General features: G+C 34.5%; 1 protein-coding gene across 1 annotated transcript in view; it reads right to left on the bottom strand.

The window, feature by feature from the left end:
- Positions 1-1,052: 1,052 nt before the first annotated feature.
- The window catches only part of LOC149085633 (glutamate receptor ionotropic, kainate 2-like), a 59,943-nt gene continuing 33,844 nt past the window's right edge, over positions 1,053-27,151 (bottom strand). The window contains exons 4-16 of the mRNA XM_089233793.1: positions 24,461-24,639; positions 16,043-16,096; positions 13,824-13,979; positions 11,636-11,791; positions 10,243-10,347; positions 9,893-10,006; positions 9,126-9,329; positions 8,270-8,634; positions 7,246-7,444; positions 5,956-6,181; positions 4,374-4,642; positions 2,666-2,710; positions 1,053-1,393 (exon numbers count right to left, since the gene is read on the bottom strand). Coding sequence (XP_089089919.1) covers positions 2,687-2,710; positions 4,374-4,642; positions 5,956-6,181; positions 7,246-7,444; positions 8,270-8,634; positions 9,126-9,329; positions 9,893-10,006; positions 10,243-10,347; positions 11,636-11,791; positions 13,824-13,979; positions 16,043-16,096; positions 24,461-24,639 — 2,051 coding nt within the window. The 3' untranslated portion in view covers positions 1,053-1,393; positions 2,666-2,686. The remainder of the gene's footprint in view (positions 1,394-2,665; positions 2,711-4,373; positions 4,643-5,955; positions 6,182-7,245; positions 7,445-8,269; positions 8,635-9,125; positions 9,330-9,892; positions 10,007-10,242; positions 10,348-11,635; positions 11,792-13,823; positions 13,980-16,042; positions 16,097-24,460; positions 24,640-27,151) is intronic.

Genomic DNA, 27,151 nt, shown 5'->3' with positions numbered 1-27,151 from the left:
TGAATTGACAAAGAGAGAAAATTCAACTACTCTTGCGGGGAAATGAACCCACGTCCTCTCTCTTGCCGGGTGAGCATCCTAGGCTACAAAGGCAAAGAATATCTCAGTTTTTCCTTAGAGCTCGTGTGCATTAAATGAGACCGTACATGGACGGTCGGACCTACTTCAGGCCAAAGCTCACAATTGCTGACACTGCCGCCAGATGGCGATTTATCTGAGAAATAAGTCACTATCTGGTGGCAGTGTCAGCAATTGTGAGCTTTTGCCTGAATTACGGTCCCATTCAGTGCACACGAGTTCTGAAGAAAAATTGATATAGTCTTTGCCTTTATAGTCTAGGACGCTCACCCGGCAAGAGAGAGGACGTGGGTTCGATTCCCCGCAAGGGCAGTTGAATTTTATCTTTTTCTTAAATTCATCTTGGCATCAGCCAGCTGCTCAAAAAAAAAAAAAATCCTTCGTAAAGACTATTGTTTGTTTGAAAAATTATTTCTCTTCGACAAAAACACAAATCATTTGTACAATTTCAAATCAATTTACCCGCGTCATTGAAAAATATATTTTACGATAACGCTCATAATAAATATGGAGCAAATGCAATTGGATTAACAATATAATTAATTAATTAAAATAAAATAAAATTGATAATATACACGTGATAGAGTGATAGGATATCATACTCTCTTTTTGCCTGATTTGTTTTTGATACTTAGAATATTTTTGTCGTGCCACTACTTTCATTTTGATTTTTTTATCAACAAACTGTGACGTTTTGAACATGATCATGAGAAATTTTTATTTGGATTTGAACGAGTACAGTTTCACGTGATTATTATCATGTCTATGAAAATGGATGGGTTTTATGCACATTGTATGAAATTTAGAGGCAATTGGTTATAGAATCACGGGTCAAATATGGATGATTTTTTTTGGTGAAAGATTAAAAATAAAGAATAGATACAAAAGAAGAACGTGTGATTTTTCAATGTCAAAAAAATGAAATTATTACAAAGAATAAGAGATATTTTACAAATATTCACTGAGAACATTAATTTGCTGTTTGCTGGACGATAAAAACTTCAGGTGAATTTTATTAGTAGTTTTTGTTTTCCGAAACAGATTATTACACAGAGAATGCCTTCCTTTTATTTTAATAATCATGCTCAGTTTGAGTGTCTCGTATATACTGCAATATATTTAGGATGGAAGACTCCTTCTTCAATATCGATGTGCAAGATTCACTTGTTGCTTCGGACAGTAAAAGTGAAATGATCGCACGTCCATCACTGTGAAGACATACTTGACTGGTCATTTAAGAACTGCATTTCCTGAAACAGTGAATGTATTCAAACCAAGACCCGAGGGTGAACTCTTTCCAACATCTGGTGCTCCTCTAAAAAGATAAAGAAGTAATTAATATAGGATATTTTGATTGATTATTACACACATCACTGTTTTATTAGTGTTCTCATAATTTTCGACGAACTATTTCAATTTTATTGAGAATTACTGTAAATGTCCTCTCATGTAAATTCCTAATTAAATCTAATTATAAATTATTTAAATTGAAAATATTGCCTATTGTATAGCAAATACTTTTTATAAAACGGTGAAAATATTTCTTAATTTGTATTCGAGGCATCAATTCGGTTCAGATTCAATATTGTGTTGCATCATATTATTTCAATGATCATCACGAGTAATGACTATAAGTAATAAGTTACAAACACATAGCAATAACCATGATGATTTTAAATTGTGTGATTACTAGTGATCATATTATTTATTAAAAGTTTGGGTGATGAAATATATAAAGATATTGTAAATACGTTTACATATACCGTGTTCAACATTTATGAACATGTTTTGAAAAATATATGTCTATAATATTTGAATATTTTTACATTGAAGGAACGCAAGTGTCGGAGGAATATGATCCAAGTGTTTGAAATTTTCAACGGGATTGATAAGATGGACCTAGAGTTCTTAATACACCGTGTATCAACTGCTTTGACAGGGGGACACCAGTATTGACTGGTGGCTCCGAGTAGCGTGGTAGTAAGATGCTCATCGACCACCGTGGAGATCGCCACCACGGTCTCAGGTTCAAACCCGAGGGAGTTATATAGATAAGATATTTTCTTTAACGAACTTGAGGTGAGCATTGATAGATAGCGCCTTAATATCCAACCTATCTCATTAATGGCAGCAAATTGCAATATAGCGATATTCCTAGAGTTGGTGTTTGGAAAAGTAGTATGGATTGGTAAGTGAGAGATAATTCTAGGTTGTGGTACCGCAGGGAGTTTTTCTCTAATAGGGTTGTTATATTTTTTTAAAGCAATGTTTGAAAAATCGACTTCAGGGGCCGTGATTCCCATTAAATGAATAAAGTATCGCTAACAATTTTGCAATGAGGTTTGTATTTTTCCAGTTGCAATTCAGAAGTTTGAAATATTTACATGTGGAATCACAGCTTATGATAGCATTTCTGCAACACAATTAACTTGATTCACACGATAAGCATGGTGAATAGAATCGATCAAATCAATCAAACGAGGAATCACGTGTGTAATTATTGAGTGGTACATAGTTACCACCCTGTATGAGTACATTAATGATTATATAGCAATATGATTTTGAATCATATTAGGTTCGTTCTCACCTCTGACATATTCGTCTGCTATCACCGTGCACTTAATTCTTCTTTCTGAAACAATATATGATAATTCTTATCATTACTCTTCTCGACAGGATGATACAAAAATAGAATTTTGTATCTTGATATTGTGATTCAAAGTTATTTGTTTCATGTGTAAGTAATAGGGCGTACGGCATTTTACAAGCGAACACGCGCGATCCTGTTTTTTCCCCAACTTTCATCGGTTTTTTTGAAAATTCAAATATCTCAGTGAATAGACTTAGAAACGTCGAATTTTCTTTGTTGGCCTTAGGAGAAACCGGGCAACAACTTTCTAATTGGGTTTTTGAGGATAGCGTGTTCATAAAAAGTTAATTTTTCTATTTCAATAACTATGCTTTCTAGGATCAACGGTTCACCTCAAAATGCCATACACCCTGTATATAAATATTTTCAAGGTAAAAAATTTCGAAATATACGCTTTTTTATTGCATTTAAGAGAATTGTTTTGATTGTAGGTCTAATCACACATTATGTGATGGAAATGAAATTACTTTTCCCGAATGCAATCATGTTGCAGTACTAAATTTACAGTTTGTACTCAATTCTACTTCTTTTTAGTGGAGTAATTGTAATTTGTAATTTAATTAACACATTTTTTTAAACTTATTTATTGTGTCATCTGTTATGCATTCTCCCTTTCGCAGATGTTCGTGTGTGTGAATATATTATTGCTTTTTACTGATATTCCCTGCTATTTCTTTAAAATTTTATTTTGATTGCTTGAACTGTGCACCTGTAAAGTTAGAGTCTACTGGCCTTACACAGGTTTGTATATTAAATAAATAAATTCATAAAACATAAAGACAATACAGTTAACACAGATACGAACATATTACTTTATAATGTTTACCTAAGGGATCCCACATACGATCCGTCCAGTATTCATTGATTGCATATGTACTTGGAAACAGACGAATCGGTAATATAGCATTCATAACTTAGGTTCAGAAATTATAATTTACTATGTTTGGTCATTGAGAAATTGATATAATTAATTAGTTTTTCAGTTTTATCATCAATTAGTTTTATAAGATCTCTGTTTATAAGAAACTATATTTTATGAGATTTTCAGTCAACTGAAATTAGTTAGAAGGATGACTAATTCACTATTTACAAGTAAGTTAGTGCTGTTAAATGGGAAATGAAAAAAATATCTTGGGCGGGTGTAAAATTAATGGTTATGAACGTTTTACAACACCACAAGTGTTGTTGAATTTTTCTGTGTGTTTTTTGAAAAGGGGGAGGAGGGGTATGTGAGTTTTTTCTGGATTACACCCTAGTCCTGGGATCCAGCCTAATGGTTGGTGTATATGAAAATATCTTAAGATATATTGAGAATAATTTCCTGAAATTCAAAATACAGTATTTAGGATTACTTAAAGATTAAGATACTTAGAATTTCTCAAGCACAGCGTGAGAAATTCTTAATGCAAGTTTTAAATGTAGTAGAAATCTATTAAATATTTTATTTTTACGTTTTAAATATTGCGAATTTTAAGGAAAAGTGTGTGAATCGCCTCTTGCGATTAAACATATATTTCAAAATAAACTTTAGATGTGAAAAAGTGTTTTTAGTGAGTGAAACCTGCATTCATCATTGTTCTTTTCTACGTTGTTAATTTTTGAAGTACTTAGAGATATTACATCGACCAAATAAATTTTTACTCACCCTTTTGCGATTTAACATTGATTTTGTCTTGCATACAAACTCTACTATTGCTAGAACACAGGCAAGGCCTAAGCCGGCCAATAAAAGAACAAACACTCCCCCAACTTTAGCTAAACTCAGTTCATTAGCTGTATCTGTTGGTTTCTTTTCTTCTTGGATGCATTTCTTTCCTCCACGTTGACGCCACCACCTTTCTTTTAGAGCGTGGAGCACGCCATTTTCTTGAAGTTTCAGTATTGCACTTGACAGGGGTACAGTGTATGGAGATCCTACCACAAAATACAAGAAAAAAAAACCATTTATCTACTTTTCTTATAAATATTTTGTGTAAAAACTTCATTTACTTAGCCCCAAAGCAATGCATACCCATCGATATCAAAAATTAAAAAAAAAAAATGAATACTGCTTCAAAAAAACTGTTTAAAAAAAATTCGTACTTTCCATTACTAATATTGAACAATATTTTCAAAATATCATATCTGACGTCTTGGTGTTTATTTGTCATCTATTTTTCCCCCTACTTCTGAAATAACACGGTAATGACTATTATGGTATTTTATTAAAACTGACACTCCTGTTTACCATATAATGATATTAATATTTTACTCTACAAATTGTTTTTATTTGTTTATTTGTTTCTTTCAAAAAATTATCTCCCTATATCTAATAAATTCTAACAATATTAACGAAAACCGTTTCATACATGCCTGATGAATCGTGTTTATATATTCCTGCGTGAATTATGTACATGAAATGAGTTGTATCTTTTCCATCTATGATCACCAGTATGGATCGTATCATCATTTGATTTTATTTATTCTCCGAGATGTATATGATGTATGAATAAAAATGAATAAATAAAAAAATAAAAAAGTAGAATTTCTTTTGTTGGTATCAGGATAGACAGGGCAAAAACTTTCTAACTGGATTTTTTATACAAATACAAATACAACGCCACAACAGGCAAAATGCCCAACGAGGTGGCTGATAAAAAGATGCCCATAAAAATATGGTTGTCATATGTTTCAAAAATACAGCAACCCAATTAAAAATGCAATTAACACAAATTACAAACAATATATACACATGATAAAATATTATACAATGCCCATAAAGAATACTTATGGTTGTCTTATTCTAAGAATGGATAGCTTCTCGATTTACCCCAAGCACGATTTTGAGCACAGGTTGTCCATATAAAAGTAGATTTTTTTTATTTTAATAACTATACAACCCCTTACAATATGAATGACGTATCTGAGGTCCGCACGTTATTTCGATACTGTTACGAAGTATGCCTGTAGGATCAACGGTTCGATTGCGGTGTCCGCTGTTAGCTATGCACCCTCTATATATGAGGAATAAGATGTTATTCGACATTTCTCGTATGTTGTAATACTTGAAGTAATTCAAGGAGCAATGAGATCATGCGAGACGTGTCAGATAATTTCAGGTATTTTAAAGACAGTAAGTAAAATAAATGTTTCTTTTGTGACATTTACATTCAAATATTTAATTTTTAAAAAGCACCAAGATGTTTTTAATAGAACTTTATTTGTTTAGTAAAATATATGTATTAAACCTGTTGGAGTAGCGATCCCGTATCCCTTAGAGTCAAGAAGGCCTCCAACTTGAATCAAGTCACATTCTGTTTGTATGATATACTCAATGGCTGTCGATTCCATTAGAAAAGCATATTTTCCGGTTTTAACTCGTTCGACGCCTTCTGCGATAGATTTTGTGAAAACACTTGGGCTTGCAGATTCCATTACGGACCACATCTGTTTATATGTGGCAACTTTTGATCCCTAGAAGACACCAAGATTCATTAAACATAATTCAGTATCTAGTGCAGTAAGTAGAAGCTGTGAAAAAATTATGAAAAGTAAATGTTTTTTTAATAAGTTGTACTTGAAAGGAGATAAATTGTTTTATTAAAATGGTGTATTCAAAGTGTGATGAGTAATACAAATACAAATACAACGCCACAACAGGCAAATTGCCCAACGAGGTGGCTGACTTAAGAACATCATGGATCCCCGAGCCCTACCTACTACTGCTACACCACACATGACACCCTGTACACGAGTTTAAGCACAAACGGTGGTGATATCTATACTACTATCGTTTGAAACAATTTTTTGTTAGAGAGTTGATATATTCAAATGATAAATACTTAAATTTTCAAAGCAAACACTCTAAACTGTGAAAAGAACTATTTCAGATTTCAGAAGGCTTGCTTTGAAAATTTGAGCATTTGCCATTAAAATATAACGATTCGCTAACAAAAAATAGTTTTTAACGGTTGAAATGTGTGTAAAACTATGCATATAAATTTTAATGCATATTGATGCACGCCACATATGCAAATCGCTGACAAATTGGTATGTTTGATAAGTATTATATACACAACTAAATGTTTAATAAGTATTTCTATTAAACATTTTTTTGCTTGGTCTTTATACTATAAGTATATTCACTATCATACTTGATATTTCATACAGAAGAAGGGTTTTTCTTCAACAAAATGAAAATTAAAAGTCTAACATTATAACATTTTTATTTAATGTGTGTGAGTACTTGTTACCAAAATCTAAGCTTTAGTTAATCATATTGTTTGCGACCTATAAATACCAACTAAGTCGTAGCCCAGGCTACATTAGGAGATAAGTATTAGCTTGTCATCGTGAAGGATATGGGCTATGTTAGCGATTTGACGTATCAAAAATGAAAATTTTATATATAGATAACATACTATACCTGAGAATACTGTGTGAATATCAAGTGGAACACAGAAATATAATTAAGTCAACGGATGATGATTGATCTGTGGATAAAAGAAATAGAAATATTATAATAATGAAGTTCTCACCTTGAAAAAGGCCTGAGTTGAACCAGAATCAACTGTGCCATACTGAACTACAGTTTGCTTGACGAGATCCTCTGCATTTTCTATGGGAGTCTTCATTCTTTCAATGGTCAAGAAAGCTGCCAAATTTGCCGTGTAAGATGATATCATGATAAGTGTAAAAAATCCCCATATCCCAGCAAGGAGTCTAGTTGACAAAGCTCTAAAGAATGGGAATGAAAAGATCTCTTTAATAAAGTATATACGCCATATTACAAAATTATTGCAATCACTATATATATATAACTCATCAGTTTTAAAATTGAGAGATTTATATATAGAAATTCTATTCTAGTAAGTAGTTGAGTTAAGTAGTGCTGTACATGCATGTATCAATCATGCTAATTTTAAATCTTGATATGTCTTTTTTATTGACAAAACTGGTTTTACTGTTTGAAATATATATATATATTGAGAAAGAGAGTTAATGAAAAAAAAAAGAAACACACATACAACATATACTGTTTATAATTAAAGTTCAATTTACATACAACTTATGTAAATACATACATTGTACATATGAATTAAATACCTATGATTATTCAAACTTCGATGAACCAACCGTTTCACATAAAATGTCTAAATATTATCTATCATTTTGAAACAAAAATATCGTTCACATTACCGTTCTTATGTTTTCCATTTGTACCGTTTGCCATGTTTTCTTGGCCATTCAATATTTAATAATATCTACTTACCAAATGTACATTAGAACATCTCACAAGAGAAGAGACAAAAAATTGATCTCTATAAGTTAAAACAATATACTTTTCTAATTGATTAAGGTAAAGAATTGAGCGTGTTGCCATTAAAATATTTCATTAAAATTACGCACACAAAAGTTATCGTTAAGATTTTTGTGTACAGAAAAACATGCGAGAAAAACACTCATTAAGGAGAAATGGCTAATATAGGGCGTAGACCAAAGTATCGATTGCTCGAGGGATAAAAAATAGTGTGAGCGTACATAAAATATTTCTATACATGCCTTGGAGAAATATCAGAAGATCCTTGCTGCATGAGTGAGCCGATGGTGAACCATAGACTGTTGAGCAGGGTGAAATGGTTTTCCAGGACGTTTGTTGAGGCACTGCACTGAGCTGGTTTGACCCACTCATAAGGCGAAACCCGTGCAAGGAAAAACAGAAACAGACTTACGGTAACGTAAGCTGCTACAATATACATCCACACCTCTATGGATAGAGGTGCGAGGAATGAGAATAAACGAGGTACTTTTTTACTAGGTTTTTTATGAAGTATACTGATTCCTAAATTCATAAAAGGCATTGAGAAATCCACAGCTTCTTCACGATCGTACGTGATGGTTAAATCAGCCACGGCAAGGTCGGCTTCCTGCAATACCAATGTACAGAATCACAAGAATGAATATCTATGGTACATATAGAAACATGAATTTCAAACAAATAGTAGCGTAACAGATAATGAAAGAACTCTTAAGACGGTTTGAACTAAAATAGGAAAAGAATAGAATGATGAAGAAAGTTTACTCAGAAATTGGGTTCTTAACAGATTCCGGGAATCATGAAAACATTTATTCATAATTTTATGAAAGAAACATTTTTCAGAAATATTATAATGTGTATCTTATGTTTTCATACGTATTATGTTTCAATTTTTTTTTTCATTTCTGATTCAAACTTAATTTTATTCTTCATAGTTCAAAATGTGATCGATTAACAAATATTTTTAAATGTTTTCCACCAATATTACAAATGAAATTGAAAAGTTCAATTCAATTAGTAGAATTCAGCCACCTCGTTTAACATTTTACCTGTTATGACCTTATATTCCTAAATAGAAGAAAAAAGATAAAATATATTTACTCTGTCGATCAATTCTCTTATCATCCCATTCCAGTCTCCTTTATCATTGACTGAACCATAAGAGCTGTCCCGAACGAGACGTATTTCGTACTTGAAGCTGTACATTTTTGAAATTTCATGTAATAGATCTATACAGAAGCCTTCATATTTATCGTTACCTACGAGCTTATCTTCTGTAGGTTTCAACATGGCAAAAGGTGGATTCTGTAACATGCATGAAAAGATTCATGAAAGAGCCCAAGTTTAATTTCAACATCACGTAGAAGATATAAAATATAATTTTATCAAATCATTCCACTCCGGTCATAATTTCAATCCACTATTATCCATTATAAATAGGTATAAGAGAAATAGATAATGATCAAATATGCATGTATGTAACATATAGGCCGAATCAACAAATATGTCATGGCATTAGATTGATATGCTTGTGTCTGGTAAGAAATTCGAAATTGTCGAATTCATTCGTTAAATATATAAAAATTAAAAAAAATAAAGCATTGAAAGAGTGAAACCATATATAATAACGTATATAATTTTTCTAAATTGATAATGCAGAAAACACACTCATACACGTGGATGTTAAAGTCCTAACGCACCTACTTAGCGACTTGGGTTTTCTCTAGATGATTTTACACTTGGATCACGTTCATACTATAACTATAGCTATCTGCGTGTTTGCAAATCACTTGAGCATATGTTGATTTTTTATGGATCGTAATCGTATGTTAAATGATAGAACTAAAAAAAAAATATTTCACACATACCAAAATTGTGGATACACGCAAGGTGCTATTTTTCAAACTGTCCAATACTTCTCTATATACAGAGCTATAGTCCTGCGTGAAGCGAATGCCAGCATTTATATTCCACATTCCAATCTGAAAAAGAATTGAAGTTTCAATCAGGGAAATGTACCTGTTTTGCATTTTGTTAATTATGTATTACTCGCATCCCAGTACTATGTTGCTACGGGGCCGATACAACGCAACGACAGTGTTATACGGGAGAGACCCCTGTATAATTTTATAAATTAAATCTAAAATAAATTCTGGTACATCACCCAAAAATATGTGTTTGCGGTATAAGAACAGAATGAATAATTTTAGCATCTCACTTTGGTGAATCCTTCTCTTTTAAGCTCGACGATATCTACATTGAATTCAGTTCTTTGTCCTCGAGGATCAACTTTAACTGTTCCCGTCAAACCTCTTACTTGAATCTGAAAAATGGGAAATATATTGTAGCACTGAAGTTTCCAAATAGGGAATAAAATCAATGCTCTTATTCTTTATCATGCTGTCAAGGTAACTAGATGTCATTTTTAATTTTACAGGGATAAACCAAACCATTGTACTCTAACGCAGACAGGGTGATTAAAAGTAATTCCCTTTGCAGTACTTTACTGGCGAACCCTTGATCCTAGAGTCATACTTTCAATTAGAAGAAAGTATCCAAATAACGTGTAAAACTCAGATACGTCATTCATGTAGCCTATGGTTATTAAAATATAAAAAATTAACTTTTTATACGGACATTCTGTCATCAAAAACCCAATTAGAGAGTTGTGACCCTATCTATTTTGAAAAAAATAAAAAAATAGCACGTTTTAAACTGCAATATTTGCTGAGATATTTGAATTCAAAAATAGGAGAAAGGTTGGAAAAAAAATGGCATAAACCGAAGGAAAGAAGCGTCGTCTGTTAGTTTATGCTGTCCCCCCCCCCTCAATTTTTTTATTTTTTTGAATTCAAATATCTCAGCGAATATTGCACTTAGGAACATAGAATTCATTTTCTTGGCCTGAGGAAAATTTTCCATCATGGCCCAAGTCTTTGACCACCTGCTTATATCTCAATTATATTAACAGAGCAGCGGGCCATGTTCTGGTTAGAAGGCTTGAGAAAAGAAAGGGCAACAACTTTCTAATCGGGTTTTTGAGCGCAGGTTGCCCATATAAAAAGTTATTATTTTATTTTAATAACTATACACCCACTTGCAACATGAATGGCGTATCTGAGTTATACACGTTATTTTGATACTTTTCTTTTAGAAGTATGCCGCAGTAAAATGCGGCAAGAGAAATTATGGAATCACCCACAGTATAATTAATAACAACCAGATATTTAATCCTGGGCGATATCGGCTGTTAAGAAATCTTTACTGATGAATAAATTAAATTTTTAGAATGTTATTGATATGTTAAGTTACAATATCAATTATTTTTGTTTGATAATTTCATTCAGAATCGCTAAAAACACACACTCGTTGTTAAGAATTTCCTTAAATTAATTGACTCTGTGCATATGATTATACCTGTAAGCGGAGGAAGTTTCCGCTTCTTTCCTTTTAATTAACTTGTTTAACAAAAAATATCATCAATCATTTTTTTAGAACTTTATACAAGGTTAGATAAAAGAATCTGAATTTTTACAGGCTTGTTCCGTTGGAATTTCTCAACTGAATTTAATGAATTTTGAGACCATGGAACGAAAAAAAAATATGTTTACCATTTTCATATGATTTATGAGAGGGTAACCAAGCAACCAAGGTCTCGGATGTTGACAAGAAGTATATTGGATATTTTTGCTGATTTGTGTTGAAGCAAGATCATGCAGTGCCCGTGATATTAAGCGAACACCGTCGCCAACCAAAGCAGTTTGAGTCTGAAAAAAAAGAAATGTACATTCTAAGTCAAGCTCTCGAATCACAAATACAAATACTTCATACGCCACATTAAAAGCTTTTAGCTGAAGCTTTTATATTGGTATAAAACTTCAAATCTCCCTGATAACAGATTAAAATGAATCTCAAGATCTCATGCCAATTTACTACAAAAATTATAAACAAAAAATATCATAATTTAACTCATAATTTAATTACGCTTTTGTAATACACACAATTTATTTAGATCCAATTATTTCTTCTTACAAGAAGCCTGCTTTAATGTATTTTAAATTAAAACGGTTTAAGGGTTTTCAGCTCTCATCAGATACATTGTAGCATATACACTCATGTCCATAAATTGAGGATAATGCCAGCTCCGGCAAATAAAGGTTCAGAAACAAAACAAACGTTACTTATTCATAAAGCCCATTTATTAAACAAAAGATAAAGAACAAAAACGATGGTGTATGTATGATACCATTCATAAAAACTACGATTTTTGCTCCCTGGAGCAATTGTAAAAAATATCTCCTTTACAAAAACTTACTATTACATGGTTGGTATGATGGTTAATACATTGTACGTCTCCTATGCGATGAAATACATTCCGTACAACGCCTAGGCATGCTGAGTATCAAATTATCGATCTGATCTTGGGGAAGATCACTCCACTCAGCAAGCAATGCTCTCCGAAGTTCCGGTACACATGTAGGAAGTGGTTGACGGGCTGCAACTCGTCGGCCAAGCATGTCCCACACATGCTCTATCGGATTCAAGTCAGGTGAGAATGCTGGCCATTCCATACGGGTTATATCCTCAGATTCAAGGCATTGTTTACGATGTTTGCTCGGTGAGGACGGGCGTTGTCATCCATAAACACAAATTCTGCGCCCATGGCACCCCTAAACAAACGTACATGTTGTTCCAGAATGATGTCCCGATAAATTTGGGCTTTCATGGTTCCGGTTTGAACATGCAGATCTGTTCTGGAACCCAGTATAATTCCACCCCAAACGAGCAATGCTGCACCACCGTAACGGTGTCGTTCAATGATGCTGTCTTGGTGGTAACCTGGCGTTCTCCATATGAGAGTCCGACGTGAATCAGACTGCAAGCTAAACCTGGACTCGTCGGAAAACATCACACAATCCCACTGTGACGATGTCTACATTGCATGTTCTCTACTCTAGGCTAATCGCTGCCGACAGTGAGTTGCCGTGAGCGGAACACATCTGACAGGCCTGCGAGCATATAGACCAATATCTCCAAAATGTCTGTACACGGTTTGCCTTGAAACTGTGGTACCCGTGGCTGCAGATAGCTGACGAGACAGGTCGGATGCTGTGCTCCGTCTGCTTCTTTTGGCAGTTACTGCCAAATTATGGTCTTCATTCGGCGTTGTAACTCGGGGGCGACCTGTACTGTAACGTCTACTGACATTTCCGTTATCTTGGAATCGTTGCCAAAGCCTAGAGATGACACTTTGGGCAATTCCAAGTTCCTCGGATACTTCCATCTGAGTACGCCCACATTCCAGGCGGCCGATAATTCTACCACGTAAAAACTCATCCACATGCGTCCTCTGTGTCATAACTATTCGCTTATGGCACTGAGCGCCTTACAGAACTCTTGTGAACAATTTTACTTCTTTGCCACCATTCCTTATATACCCCCCTCTTACACTCTCGTCATTGTGCCGTACTATCGGCATCATCTGGTGGCTTCCTGAAATTTGCATATCATTCTTGCAGATGTGTGATAATTCTACAGGTGAAATTTTTACTTTAGATTTCGATTTCCGTATGATTCTGAATTATCCTTAATTTATGGACATGAGTGTATTTAAGACTGAATATAATAGCGAGGGAAATATGTATTTATATATGGCTTAATTTCTCACGTATTTATGTTTCCGTGATGGACGTATAGTAATTTCACAAAACGAAGATTCTTTGCTTCAAATTTAACTGCATTATAATAACTTAATTGGATTGACCAGATTGAAGCACAATATACGTTGAATTTTCTTACTTTCAGTAGTTCGTGTTTTTGTGGTTTCCGTCGATAATGAGGTTCTCTGTCACTAAGAAAACCCGATAGACCCATGCGAGAAGGATCAACTAATCTGAAAGACGAAATATTCGTTCGGCCATGCTGGAATTGTGCGAGATTCAATGTGTGAGCGTCCTAAGTGAAAACAAAAAGGGAACAATTTATGAAAAGAAAACAAAACATTCATTCCTAAATGGACAAACATGACGATAAACAAAAACAAGAACAATTGTGCTTTCATATTTTAAACAAAGGTAGCACTTATAACTTATCTGATTGATGAATTCGTCTTCTGTCGTCGTTGAACTTGCAATATTATAATGAACGATTGCTACTTGCTTTCTTTCAAACAGCGCACAATTCCAGTGTATCGCCATGGGCAATTTGCTACCGATTAAGTTGTGCCGAAGGTGTGAGTGTGTGTGCCTAACAGTCTTAGTGCGTATATAGTATTGTATGTGAATTTTTAGAGCTGCCATCTATACTTCAAGTTTTAAGTGAAGTGTAGTGAATGAATTTTTGTACCGTTATAGCTCTGTTGCTGTCAGTGGCGAGACATTTTAACGGGAAAATCGGCTCGCATTCGCGCTTTGAAGTTGGTAACCACAGAAACAGAAAACCAACTTCAGCCGACCACCACTGTGACGCCGGTGGGGTTCGAACCCGGGTGGGTTTTTGCGATTCGAGTCCGACATTATGACCACTCGACCACCACAGCGGCAAGCGATTACTTCTATGTATTTGTTTATATCCAGCCCCTGTCTGACATCTCGATGAATCTGCATTGTAAAACCCAGAGTTAGATCCTCAGAGGCAGTATCTGCGGAATATTTTTCTTTCGACAATTGGAATTCTTGATTTCTGCCACTTTTTATAAAAATACAATTAGTAGAAATGAATTACCTTTTGGATTGGATAATACCAGGGAAGATCAACGTATGTCGACCCAAAAAGGAACCACGGCTACCGTGGTTGGTACTTTGGGAAAACGCAAAGAGACCTTTTCAAGAATAAAACCGAGCATTCTATTCGATTTTTTGATCACTGCTGAACAATGTTCGGAAAACCCAAGCCACTCATTAATGAGAATTCCCAAATCGGTGAACCTAGTAGCATGAGGGATAGTAATACCGTTCAACTCGTAAGTGAAATGTGCGTTGCTCGAACCAAAATGAGCGACCATGCACTACTACTAAACCAGACATGCACCTCTTCCATATTCCTCTGCAGAACTTCTAACGAATTGGTAAATGCTGGAATGTGTGTGTGTAGTGAACCTTCCGTGAAGTTTATTTCTGTGTAATGTTTGTTATGTCTAGTGCTGCCACAAATTTTTCTAACTATGCAGGAAGTGTAAAGATTGAATAGTATACCGTTGTAGGCCTGTTGCTCTCTGCGGCGAGACTTTTTAACCGGGGGATCTGCCCACATTTGTGCCTCGAAGTTAGGAAACCACAGAAAACCAGATAACCACCACTGTGACGACGGTAGGGTTCGAACCGGAGTCCTCGCGATACGAGTCCGTCACTATGACCACTCGACCACCGTAGCGGCAGCGACCTTGCACTAATCAATACTAAAGGTTGTGCTCCATTCATAATCGCTGCAACACAACCATAGTCAAGTTCATCCGGAGTCTCTCCCCTTTCGCTTGGATTCCCGATTATCCCCATTAGCTTCACTGCGAATTCGCTAACAATCCCGTCGATACACTGATCGAATTTATCGATAAAACTCTGAAAAAGTATGGGCCGAAGGACACTTTCTTGAGAGAATCCACTCTTTACACCTGTCCAATCGGAAAATTCCCCGTTATCCCGGTTTCCCCAAAACCCGTTCTGATCTAGTTCTCAATCACGATTTTACGTTCTAATATGACCAAGTCTCGAAGGAATACGAAAATAGATTTAAAAAGTGGAAAAAAACCAAAAAATTCCAACTACTGATATCTTGACCAAATCCCTGTTACCTATTTTGATCTTCTAAAAATTATCTATTATCAGATAAATTAAATTTACGGAGCATATTGTTTCGGTATAAGAGAGGTTAAAAGTTGTACCGAATGTAGTTTCTTTATCATTCCAAGAGTGAATTTAATAAATGTGGTAAAATTTTAATCATCCGTAAATATTTAATTTAAAACGTACTCTTGAAAAATAAGAGATGAATTCAGAAAAAAATGCTGAAATCTGAATTACCAAATTGGCTATAAAATAGTTGTGGTACTCTGTCATCAGTCCAACATCCTGAGCCTAAAAAACATGTGAAAAACCATTTCATGTATTACAGCTGTACGATACAATAAAGTATAAATATGAAATAGCGATATGACCATTATTCTTGAGCAAAGTACTGGATGAGCATAAAATAAGATCGCTTTTCCAGAGTATTCTGCAACTCGTCAGCTGTAACAAATAATTAAAACAATGATCAATATATAGAGCGTGCTTCCTCCCAATCTGGTATCGCATCCACTTCGATTCTGGGGGTATGGTGGCCAAATCATGCAAAACGGAGAAACCGTACAAATTTCTAAATTTATTAATAAATACATGAACTCTTACTTGAGTGCATTTCAGTGACAAATTTCAGGAGCATGGATAAGGCTGTGTATTGGGGATAAACTCTGGGCCCTGTACGGGTTTGTTTAGTATTTATGCAACAGAATAGGATTATTGTAATACTTTCATAAAATTATTTATATAGATCGATTGTAAATACCGTCATCTGGGGTGCCTGTGCCCAGTTTTGAAAAAAAAAATGTTTTCTGGCGGTGTGAAATTTACTTGGTTGATCGTTTGTGGAGCTGCAGTCGTGAAATCGCCAATAAGCCGATATTTCGACGAGATTCAACATTAAAAAAAAATTTAATAACCTGAAATGTTTATTTGTACAGTACTTTTGATAACCAGGGGGTGAGTATCATGAGTTGTTATTATTATAATTAGTAGATGTAATGAAGATTGTGAAGAGATTGGAGTTTTGGTTACTTTGGTTTTTGACCTAACTCACCAGAATATTTTTATTTCAGTGGGTAATGTCACCCTAGTTTCTCCATAGCAAATTCGGGGTCATTTTTTGCTCACCTTCTAATTGTCATTTTGTTCTCAGAGTACCAACTGAAAAGTTGCAAATGAATGAAATATTACAACGTAAATATGAGTTGAAACTATTTAACTGCTTGAAAAAAAAAACCAGAAGTTATAATTTTATACACGAGATTTACTCTTACATAAGAACAAATATAAACAGAAAGCCTGACTTTATTCATGATTTGTTCCAAGGCGGACTCAGGAAATTTTTGTGGCAACCATTCAACCTGTAACTTTTTTACTGCTTCAGCTCATATGTTTTCCTTTCGATTTCGGATTTTTTTTCCAACTCTTATACAAATACAAACACAAAGGCCACAACAGGCAAATTGCCCAACGAGGTGTCTGAAAAAATTAGGCCCATAAAAAATATGTACGTCAAATATCACAAAAATACCCAATATAAAAGCATATATCACAAAAATAATAATTAATAATATATAATAAAGTGCCCATAAAAAAGATTATGGTTGCCATATTTATGTAGGGTAGCTTCTCGATTTATCTCACTACGTCTATCGTACTTCTTTTTTTAAAAACGCATCAATTGTGTTAGAATTCATAACCCCGAAGGTATTTAACAACTCTGTTAGGGGAAAAGTCCCTGCTACCCAACAACCTGGAATTGTCCCTTACTAAATGATACTGGTGTCCCTTTGTCGAAGCAGTTGATTCACGGTGTATCTCTTTCAATATTAGATTTATCGTATTTTCTAAAGATAATCGGTACTTGTAGCTTAACAATATGCTACGTTGTTTTTTGTGTATAGTATCTTATACTGCAGTGAAACCACCATTGGAGGTTTTTTTTCTTCATTCTCTTCGGAATTCGAATTTTAAATTTCCCTTTCTAGAAAGCTCACATCATTACGATAACGAATGGATTTTTAATATATATAATTTACGTAATTTCAACTTTAACGTGCAGTTTTTTAAGTTTGTCGTAATGTTTGATGGATGTGTATTAAGGAAGAGTCATAACTGAGTCACATCTTTTTAAAAATAAATTTGATTGCATTGCTTTGCGTTATTATTGTTGTCAGTGCAGTTTTCTTGACTCCCCGTGTTGGTCATATTTCCCTAAATCCACTCACTTGTTGTCATGTACACAAATCAGGTGGTGGACAAAGTCACCCCATTATGTCCTGCGAATTTGCCTACCCTGTTTTTTTTTTTTCATAAAAAGGAGGCGTCACCCATTAAAATAAAAACTACATAAACCATATTTACAAACCATATACCAAACACGAAAATTTTCATTTTTGACTCTAAACAAACGGGCTGAATGAAAACTTTTAATTTCAATTTTGAATCTCGGCAAAGTCACTCCAAGTGTTGGTGAGAGGAATTTCCGTTAAACTAAAAAGTTGTTATGTTGAAACTTCGAAGTGCCTCAATATTATCTGATCTTCAATTTTCGGTGGAGCGATTTCTGATGATTCTGAAATTTTCACGTCACAAATCACCATTCTGATCGCCTTTTCTAGTCCTTCTGAACACAATGCTTACAATTGAGTATTTAAAATATCATTTAATTTCATTAAATGCTTGAATACGTAAACCAAAGAAACCGGGATAAAAGGAGTCTCGAATGTTTTTTTCGAAACATTCATTAGATAAAACTAGAGAGTCGGGTTATCCTTTTATTGGATCACTCTGAATACTCCTGATACATGCCATGCTGAATTGTGTGATCATGAAATATGGAAACGAATACACATAATTTTAAACATAAACTATTTTCCATTACAAAAACTTTGAGTGCATCATTTGGATATTATGTATAAAATTTTTTGTATCGATCATTGCAGCGGCAGAATGGTCCGAACAAGACAACTTATTTTATGCTCACCCTGTACAAGTATATCAGCAAATTTGGGATGATATATTCTAGTTACACTTAACCCTATTTTTCGAATTTGATTGGACTTTAAGTATTAGTTTGTAAATGAGAAAAGCTATCCAAGAAACGGCACTTTGTATGTGACCTTAAACTATGACTAGTTCATAAAAACGTGTCCGTTCGTAAATCGAGTTACAACTGTATAAAAATCCTTGAAAATTTAATTAACGTCCTCAACTTTTGATCGAGAAATGAAAAGAACTTCAACGACATAAGTTAATGTAGTAGATGGGAATACGTAGATTTTTCGGTGAAACACTGAAAGTGCGCTGAGTGTGGGTGTATTAAGTTGTCAGAAAAAGAAACTTCCCGAATACCTCGGTTATTAAGACTCACTGGAGGTTAAAAGAAACGCCCGAAGGCACTGTTGAATGATGGGAACCTCTAATAAAAAAATTCTTTGGAAGCGCTAATATCATGTTTGAGAGCGTTTCGGGAGAGAAATGTTAGAAGGGAAACATTTGTCGAATTGACCCTTTCTTCAGCTGTGTTGCTCTCAAGCCTGAGTTTCTTATATTTTTTAAATAAAGGCATTTTATATTTTGAACTCGTTTTGGGATTGATGCTTCGATCTTTCGAAAGTAAAATTCAACTTTTACTTGTGAGCTTTTCATTAAGTTTCTATAATTACCAGCAGAATGACTCAAAGGTACATGTCTCCTATTTCTTGACAAGCCAAGCAAGAACGATTTTTGACCCTGGCATTTCGGAGGGAAAAATGCTCGCATCTCTTCCACAATAGAAAAGTAAGTTGGCAAACGATAAATGTCATTTTGAAACTATTGCAATGTTCCAAATTTTTTTAAATATTGACAATAAAATTTTTATGCCTCGTATTAGCATTCAGAGTACCTCATTCGCTTAATATAATCCCCTCAAAATTTTTCTCCTCTGGATATTTCAAACCTTGCTAATTACCGGGGTACTCTTAAGGTACTGTCGTGTTTCATTTTGTACCTATGATAACCAACTTTGCTACTCAACTACAGTAGTGTCTATAAGTAATCACTACAAAATTTGTTAATCGCGACAGTACCCAATTGTCCGGGGAAAATATGTTGTAAATATTTTTGTTTGTTCTTTTTTGTCTTTTTTGCCACAAAATAAAGTGTTCCAGACTCTGCCACGAAGCTGGACTGGAAGAGATCTCGGCAACGGGATTAGTCCAGTGGCGTTCTGGCGTTCATTCATTCAGTGGTGTCTATAAATTAAAGAAATATCGCAACAAAAGCGATACCTGATAAAGCTATGGGTGGTTTTTATTAAATCTACCGTAATCATGATAATAACACTCTGCAAGGTGTAAAATAACTCCAATACAAATTCCCACGCAATTATTTTATTATTAGGTTTTAATTATCACAGTAAAAATGATAATTTACATGTGGTAGAGAGAGATAGACAGCTTTTTTTATAACCCAAGATATCAAGGAAACAGACATTTTCTGGACATTATGCCGAGGTGAACTCGAAAAGAAAAGTCATCTAGTTTCCGCCGGGACTCGAACCCAGCCCTCAGCATGCCTGCCCGGTTTGTAAGACGGCCTGGGTTCGAGTCGTGGCGGAGATCAGATGACTATTCTTTCCGAGTTCACCTCGACATAATACCCAGAAAATATCTGTTAGATGTACATCTAACAGATATTTTAATCAACTACGCCAAACCAACTCGTGGTAGTTCGGTGTAGTAAAAATACAGTAAAACCTCAATCAGCTTAGTACTGATGGGGAACATAACCGTTGCTAAATGACAGAGAATCATGGTTAAACCGCCGAGAATAAAAATTTTCTAATTACAGACAAATTTGTTTCTCTGTGCCTTTATCTCATCAACCGTTCGTAGTAGAAGTATGGTTTTAATTTAAAAAATGCTCAAAATGTGTTCAAGAATCACTCTGTACCAAAATATAGCGTCTCACAAAATTAAAAAAAAAATCAAAATTTTTATACCGTAAAATTTTATAAAAAGGTGTAGCGCTATCTCTCCTGCAGCCAACAAAAAAATTCCACGTTTCTAAGTACAATATTCGCACTCATAAAACGGAGAAAAGTTGGGAAAGAACAGCATGACTGAGGGAAAGAAACATTATCCGTTATTTCATGCTGTTCTTTTTTAACTTTCTTCAGATTTTTGAATGCAAATATCTCAGCGAATATTGAACTTCGAAACATGGATTTTCTCCGACCTCAAGAGAGACAGGACAAGAGTTTATTAATTGGAAGTTAGCGGACAGGGGTATAGAAATCTAGGTTTTTTATTTTAGGGCACTCTGTATTTTCATTCGTTAAACTGGTACAGAGTGATTCCTGAAAACTTTTTGAGTAATTTTGAAACTAGAACCATACCTATACGACGAACCGTGGATGAGATGAACGATAAATTAGGACTTACAGGGCACCCTGCACACCCTCTATCTTTTGAACCTTTGGTAACACAGAAACATACTATCAGTTACAAAAATTTCCAAATATCGTGTTTCCATTTTAGATACGTCATTTTTTCTACTTGCGATCTATATGTACCAAGATATTAAATTTTATTGTTAATATATGGTCGTTTTGTCCTCTAACTTTCGATTGAAAAGTTTTTGTTCCATCTATTCAGAGAAAAAAAAAACCTTCCATGTTTATAAGTGCACTACTAACTCAGATATTTGAATTCTAAAATCACTGAAAATGAAAGAAAGAACAGCATAACTAAGGTGCAAACTCGAGGAAAAATTCCGAACATTCTTTTACAGCTGCAGTTTTACTAAAACTTTCCCAAATTCTGACATTTTTTTTGTTGGGCTCATGAGAGACAGGGCAACACCTTTTTCAATTGGAAGCTAGAGGACATGAGGGCCGTATAAAAATAATATTTTGTACTACAATACATATACTGCCCCTAGAAAAATGACACATATCTGAAATGGGCACATTATTTGGATATTTTTGGAAATTAAAAAAGGATGTATAAGGATATGACTTTACACCAGTGCTGGACACATTGCAAAAAAAATCTAGGTGATGGAAAAATTTTAGGGGACAAAATTATTTTTACCTGAAGAAAAAGGTACAAAATAATGCTTCTTTTGACTTTTTTAGGGCATATAGCGACTATGTTGGCAGCTATGCTGCTATAAATTCCAAATATTTTGTGTTGCCCTCTCAGCCTGAAACTTAGCACCTTCACGAAGATAATTTTAGGCGCCAATACCAATTTTCTAGTAGCCATAGCGACGTGGCACCTGGTATTTGCTCAGCCCTGCTTTACTCCCTGTGTATAAAATTCATGATTTTCACCACTATTTCAACGCATATTTTTAGGCGAAATAATTCTTACTTTAAGGGGAAAAGCTGTGAGATTAACGAATTTAGATAAAGATCCCATTTCTAAGAGATCTTAGCACATATTGAACAGCAAAATTAATAGTTATGGGTTGAAAAATACAAAATAAATCGGGCGTGATCAATACCTTCATCAATGGGAGAGAGAGATGTGGTTTTTTTTACGAAATGGTTTATGTTTTTCGTGAATGTAGTTGAAACATTAGTTGCCGACGATATCAATTATATCTCTGAAAAATTAATTATGGGAAAAAATTGAATGAAATGTGGTTGTTATTTAACGTCTTTCATATATATGAGGATAAAATTCGATCAATGTGTGAGGTGTTTAACATTTTTCTCCCATCTGCCAAGACCGAACACTTAAATAAATCCCTCATTAACAAATTAGTTGGTCAAGAATGTTCAGATTGAGGAAAAAACTATCAAATAAAAAGAAATAAAGTAATTGATGATGGTATCCCTAAAACGTTAATCAATTCTACCTTTTAAAATGCATGATATTGTGTTAAATTTGTGCATGAATGCGTATTAAAAAGAAGTTAAGGTTCGTGTGATTTATGTCAGGAACTGTTTCATTCGGAAAAATAAATGATTCAACGAGAAAGTTTTGTTATTCAACTCCTGGACATGTCATTTTGGATTTTCAATTTGTCATGAATTTTCCCCCTCCGTTTATGTTGAGAAAACAAAGTTAATGTTTCTAATGGCGTTTTTATTTTTTATCATGCTCTTAATAAAATTAAGCTAATGATGCTGGCAAACAACTTTTTTTTTACCGTTTTGTAAAAATCGCTTTTATTATATTAAGCTTGAATATTTTTATCGCTTTTAACATTTTTTATTCTCAGGAAATATAATTTGTGTTTTTTATTAAGTTTCAACTATATATTCATACGCGATGTTTTCTTCCATAAAAATTGCTTCATCAAATGAGATTATGTACAAATATGATTATTAAAATGTTCGTTCGGAACTTTTTGAAAACCTTCATGCATGAAAAATATTTTACAAATCCTGTAAATAATAACAAATGGTTTTAGGAAAATCATATTATATAACGAACATTATTTTTACATTGTTGATAAAATAATGCTATCTTATGGAAAATAACACAAGTGATGAGTAAATTACAAACTTCCAACCAGAAGCATGCCCGGTTGCATGCCTTTTTAAAACTTGTTACATTCTACTTTAGTTTTAGTTATGTAATACAGGGTGATTATAAATAAACTAACACTGCTCAGACGTATGTAGTGTCCATTCTGATGGAGGTATTTTGATGAAACCTGGTACATAGGATACATGGACCATAGGGAAAAGAAAAATTCAATAAAATGTTCATTTTTTGACCAGCAGGCGATAACATATACATCAAGTTTCCATGAAATACGTTCACCACAACGGGCGCTACATAGATCGGAGTAGTATCAGTGTAATTAATCTGAGTAATGTCATTTTAATTATACTGACACTACTCTGAACTATGCAGTGCCAGTTTTGGTGAAACTTATTACTTCATTGAACTGGTATATACTGTACGTTATTTTGACCATGGCAAACAGATAACTGCGTTAAAAGAGCGCCGCTTTTCCACCTGGTAGCCAAAAATTGAACTATTTGTTTCATCGAATCTTTCTTTTCCCCATGCTCTATATATATATCCTATATAGCAAGTTTCATGAAAATGAGCGCTACATATGTCTGACAAGGAAAAGGTCTCTAGGTGACGTCTTCGAGAAGTATTGAAAAAATAACAACTGGTTCTACTCATTTTAATACACACAAAAATATAAAAGAATCCGGCGGCATTATATGGGTCACTGAAAAAAAAGAAGTAAATTTTGAACGCCATTAGACGCCAAGAATGAACTTAAAAACCCGCAACCCTAGAGTGTGGCGTCATTCAATCAACACCGGGGCTAACCAGAAAGAGAAATAACTCGTTTTTCTAGAAACGGAGAAGCTGAAGAAAAGAAAGGAAAGAAAGTGAAAATTTAGTTTTTATAGATATAGCTAATTGCCTTCCGCCGCTAATTTTTTTGATTTTTAGTGTTCTCTGGAGGAGATAAATGTACTTGAATTTTTTCATAATGTTGGGAACGACACCTTGGGATCCTTTCCTTATGAGTAGTGTCAGTTTATTTATAACCACCCTGTATATATTGATAATTTTTTTTTTATGTTACTGCAATCTTGTTTTAGTTTTCTTTTTTAATTATCACTATTAAAAATTATAAAGATAGAAAATAAACATCTTTGTGTCCAAAAGGAAAGAAATTCGCACTCACATCTTTAAGGATAGATTGCATCTTTTGTATTGGAACATCGAGGACGAGATTTGTTTCGCCTTTGCCTCCAATGTCTTTCAAAAGCTTTCTATACGGCTGTCCCTGTAAAAGTTGCCGCAAAGTCACTTTAACACCTTCGTTAGTAGCGCTTTTAAGCAGCTCTTGTTGGCTGAGTATGCCTATTTCCAAAATATAAGAAATCATCACCGTGTCAGATGAACCATAACTACATTTCAAATGAAGATTGGCTTCCGAAAAAAACAAATAAAACTGCTACGAGATTCTGACATGATTTTGAAGTGCCTAAAACAAGAAAATATCTCTTTCAAAAGTGTTTCTTATTTACTGCTGCTAAAATACTGAATTCATTTCAGTTAAAAAAAAAAAGTAACAACTCTAATAATACTAACAACAGAAATGAAATTCACAGATTTGCGCGAAAAGCATTCAGAATTGTGAAGATACGTTCTGAGACTAATTCATCAAATAGACTGATAAATTAAAATAGTAAATAAACCACAGAATAAAGAAAGAAACATAAGAAATTTAAATGGTAAGCTAATTGGAAAAAAATTTAACATTGTGTTATAACATCTTGTGTGCATATGTAGAACATACTTTCGTATTGAGAGTGAGATGATTTTTCTCAGCCGTTATAATGAGGAAAGACAATTTGTTACGCCATAGCACTTAAAAAGGATTGGTGTCGTCTTCAGTGGTGTATATGAATAGCACGGTTGGCAAGAGGACTAGGTTCTATTCCCGGTGGAGACAAGTTGACTTTGCCTTTCCGAGCTCACCACGGAGTAATATCCAGAAAATATTGTCTTTCTTCATGTATTGGGCTGAGAAACATTATCTCAATCTCGCTACTGCCACCACCTGCTAAAGTGGCATTTGATGAAGTTAATTGGGCTACTATGCCTCTATTTCAGCGACTTACGCCACAGTGCGTAAATAATAAAGAATTGGTTGCGTCTCTCCAGTGGTGTATATGGGTAGTTGCCCGGTTTAGAAGATCAAGGGTTCAATTCAAGTTGACTTTATTTTCTGAGTTCACCTTGGCATAATATCCAAAAAAAATTGTAATCCCTTCATACTTTCGTACATTTTTTTCTACAAAATATGTTTGCTTTCTATATGTGTATTATACCCGCATCATTTGTTTTACAGCATTAAATGCCATATATGTACTATGAACTGTTGTACCACATATCTTGATTTTTTTTACATACTTTGGCCATTTTGCGAAGTGTCCAGGTTAGTTGACCCGGCCAATATCCGAAATTCGGGCTTTCACTACTTCTCCAAACACCAACTCTGGTCATATCGCTTTACCGTAATTTACTGCTATTAATGAGAAGATGGGAAATGAAGGCGCTATCTATCGGTGGTCACCTCAAGTTCGTTAGGGAAAATATCTTATTTATATCCTCCCTCGGGTTTGAACCTGGGTCACTGACGGCAACCTTCACGGTGGTAGACGAACATCTTACCACCACGTCACTGGGCTTTGGATGGTCCTTATATGTCGATACCTATACGATTCCTATACATTTTAAAGATCATAACTCCCCATCTGCTTCCGTAAAGTCTGGTACCCCTCAAGGATCGGTCCTCTCCCTGTTATCTGTTATCATTCTTAATTCACATCAATCCAGCCATCCCAGAATCCCTCAACTGCGTCACTAGATTCTTTGCAGATGATTGTAATTTACTGTATCATTCACCAAGAGTCCGATCACGAACTTCTCCAACATACCCTGGCTTCCATCGTTGACTGGTGTTCATATGGCATCTGTCTATCACTATGGCATCTGCCATATGAGCACTAGTCATATCTCAGTATAACATCTTCACACAAAAACAGTTCACATCAGAGTTACTCGCAAATTACTTCCTCTTGAATATTCTTACTCCGTCAATAATTTAACGTTATCCCAAGTTTCTCAAATTGAATTCCTCGTCGTCACAATCTCAGCCGACCTACGTTGGAACAAGCATGTTGACTATGCTTATCAGAAATAATGTTTCAACATTCTTTCTCCACCGCCCTTAAAACATTCCCCTCGGGATATCAGACTACCCTACCAATCTTATATCTCTCCCGTTCTTTCCTACGCCGTTGAAATCTGGGATCCCTACACATCTAATAATACAGAAAAACTCGAATCAATTCAAAATAAATCCACCTGATTTGTCCACGACTTCTGGTCATCTTTTATTTCCGTGTCTGAACTTGAAAATGAACACTTAAATCTCCTCCCTCTCTCTCAACTCTTCGTCTCATTTCTCGATTAACAATGCTATATAAGAATTTTCATGGTCAGCTCAACTTTGATACTTCTGGTATCCTAGCCAAACCCTCCTACATCTCCAGAAGATGAAACCTTTAAAATAAAGCCAATTTTTGCTTCTACCTGACTGCTATCTTACCTCATACCATTGGTGAATGGAACAAACTCCCCACCTCTATTTTCGACTTCCCCACTCTATCACCAGTTTTTTGTTCAATATCAAACAATATCTTTGTCACTTTCAATCGCATCCTGTTGTACAGGCCCCAGCGCCAACACTATTGTATAAATAAACCCCTGTATATGTATCACTAAGATATCGATACTCAGATTCCTTTGATCGTTAGGGTTGCCATAGCTAACAATAATTATTATGGTTAGTTATGTCTAATTA

The sequence above is a fragment of the Pholcus phalangioides genome, unplaced genomic scaffold (assembly GCF_987345545.1).
Source record: "Pholcus phalangioides strain wild (caught in Gottingen) unplaced genomic scaffold, Ppha-v1.0 ptg000007l_1, whole genome shotgun sequence".
Lineage (NCBI taxonomy): Eukaryota > Metazoa > Arthropoda > Arachnida > Araneae > Pholcidae > Pholcus > Pholcus phalangioides.
Note: the sequence above shows the minus strand (reverse complement) of the source record. Positions and strands in the feature narration are given on the sequence as shown.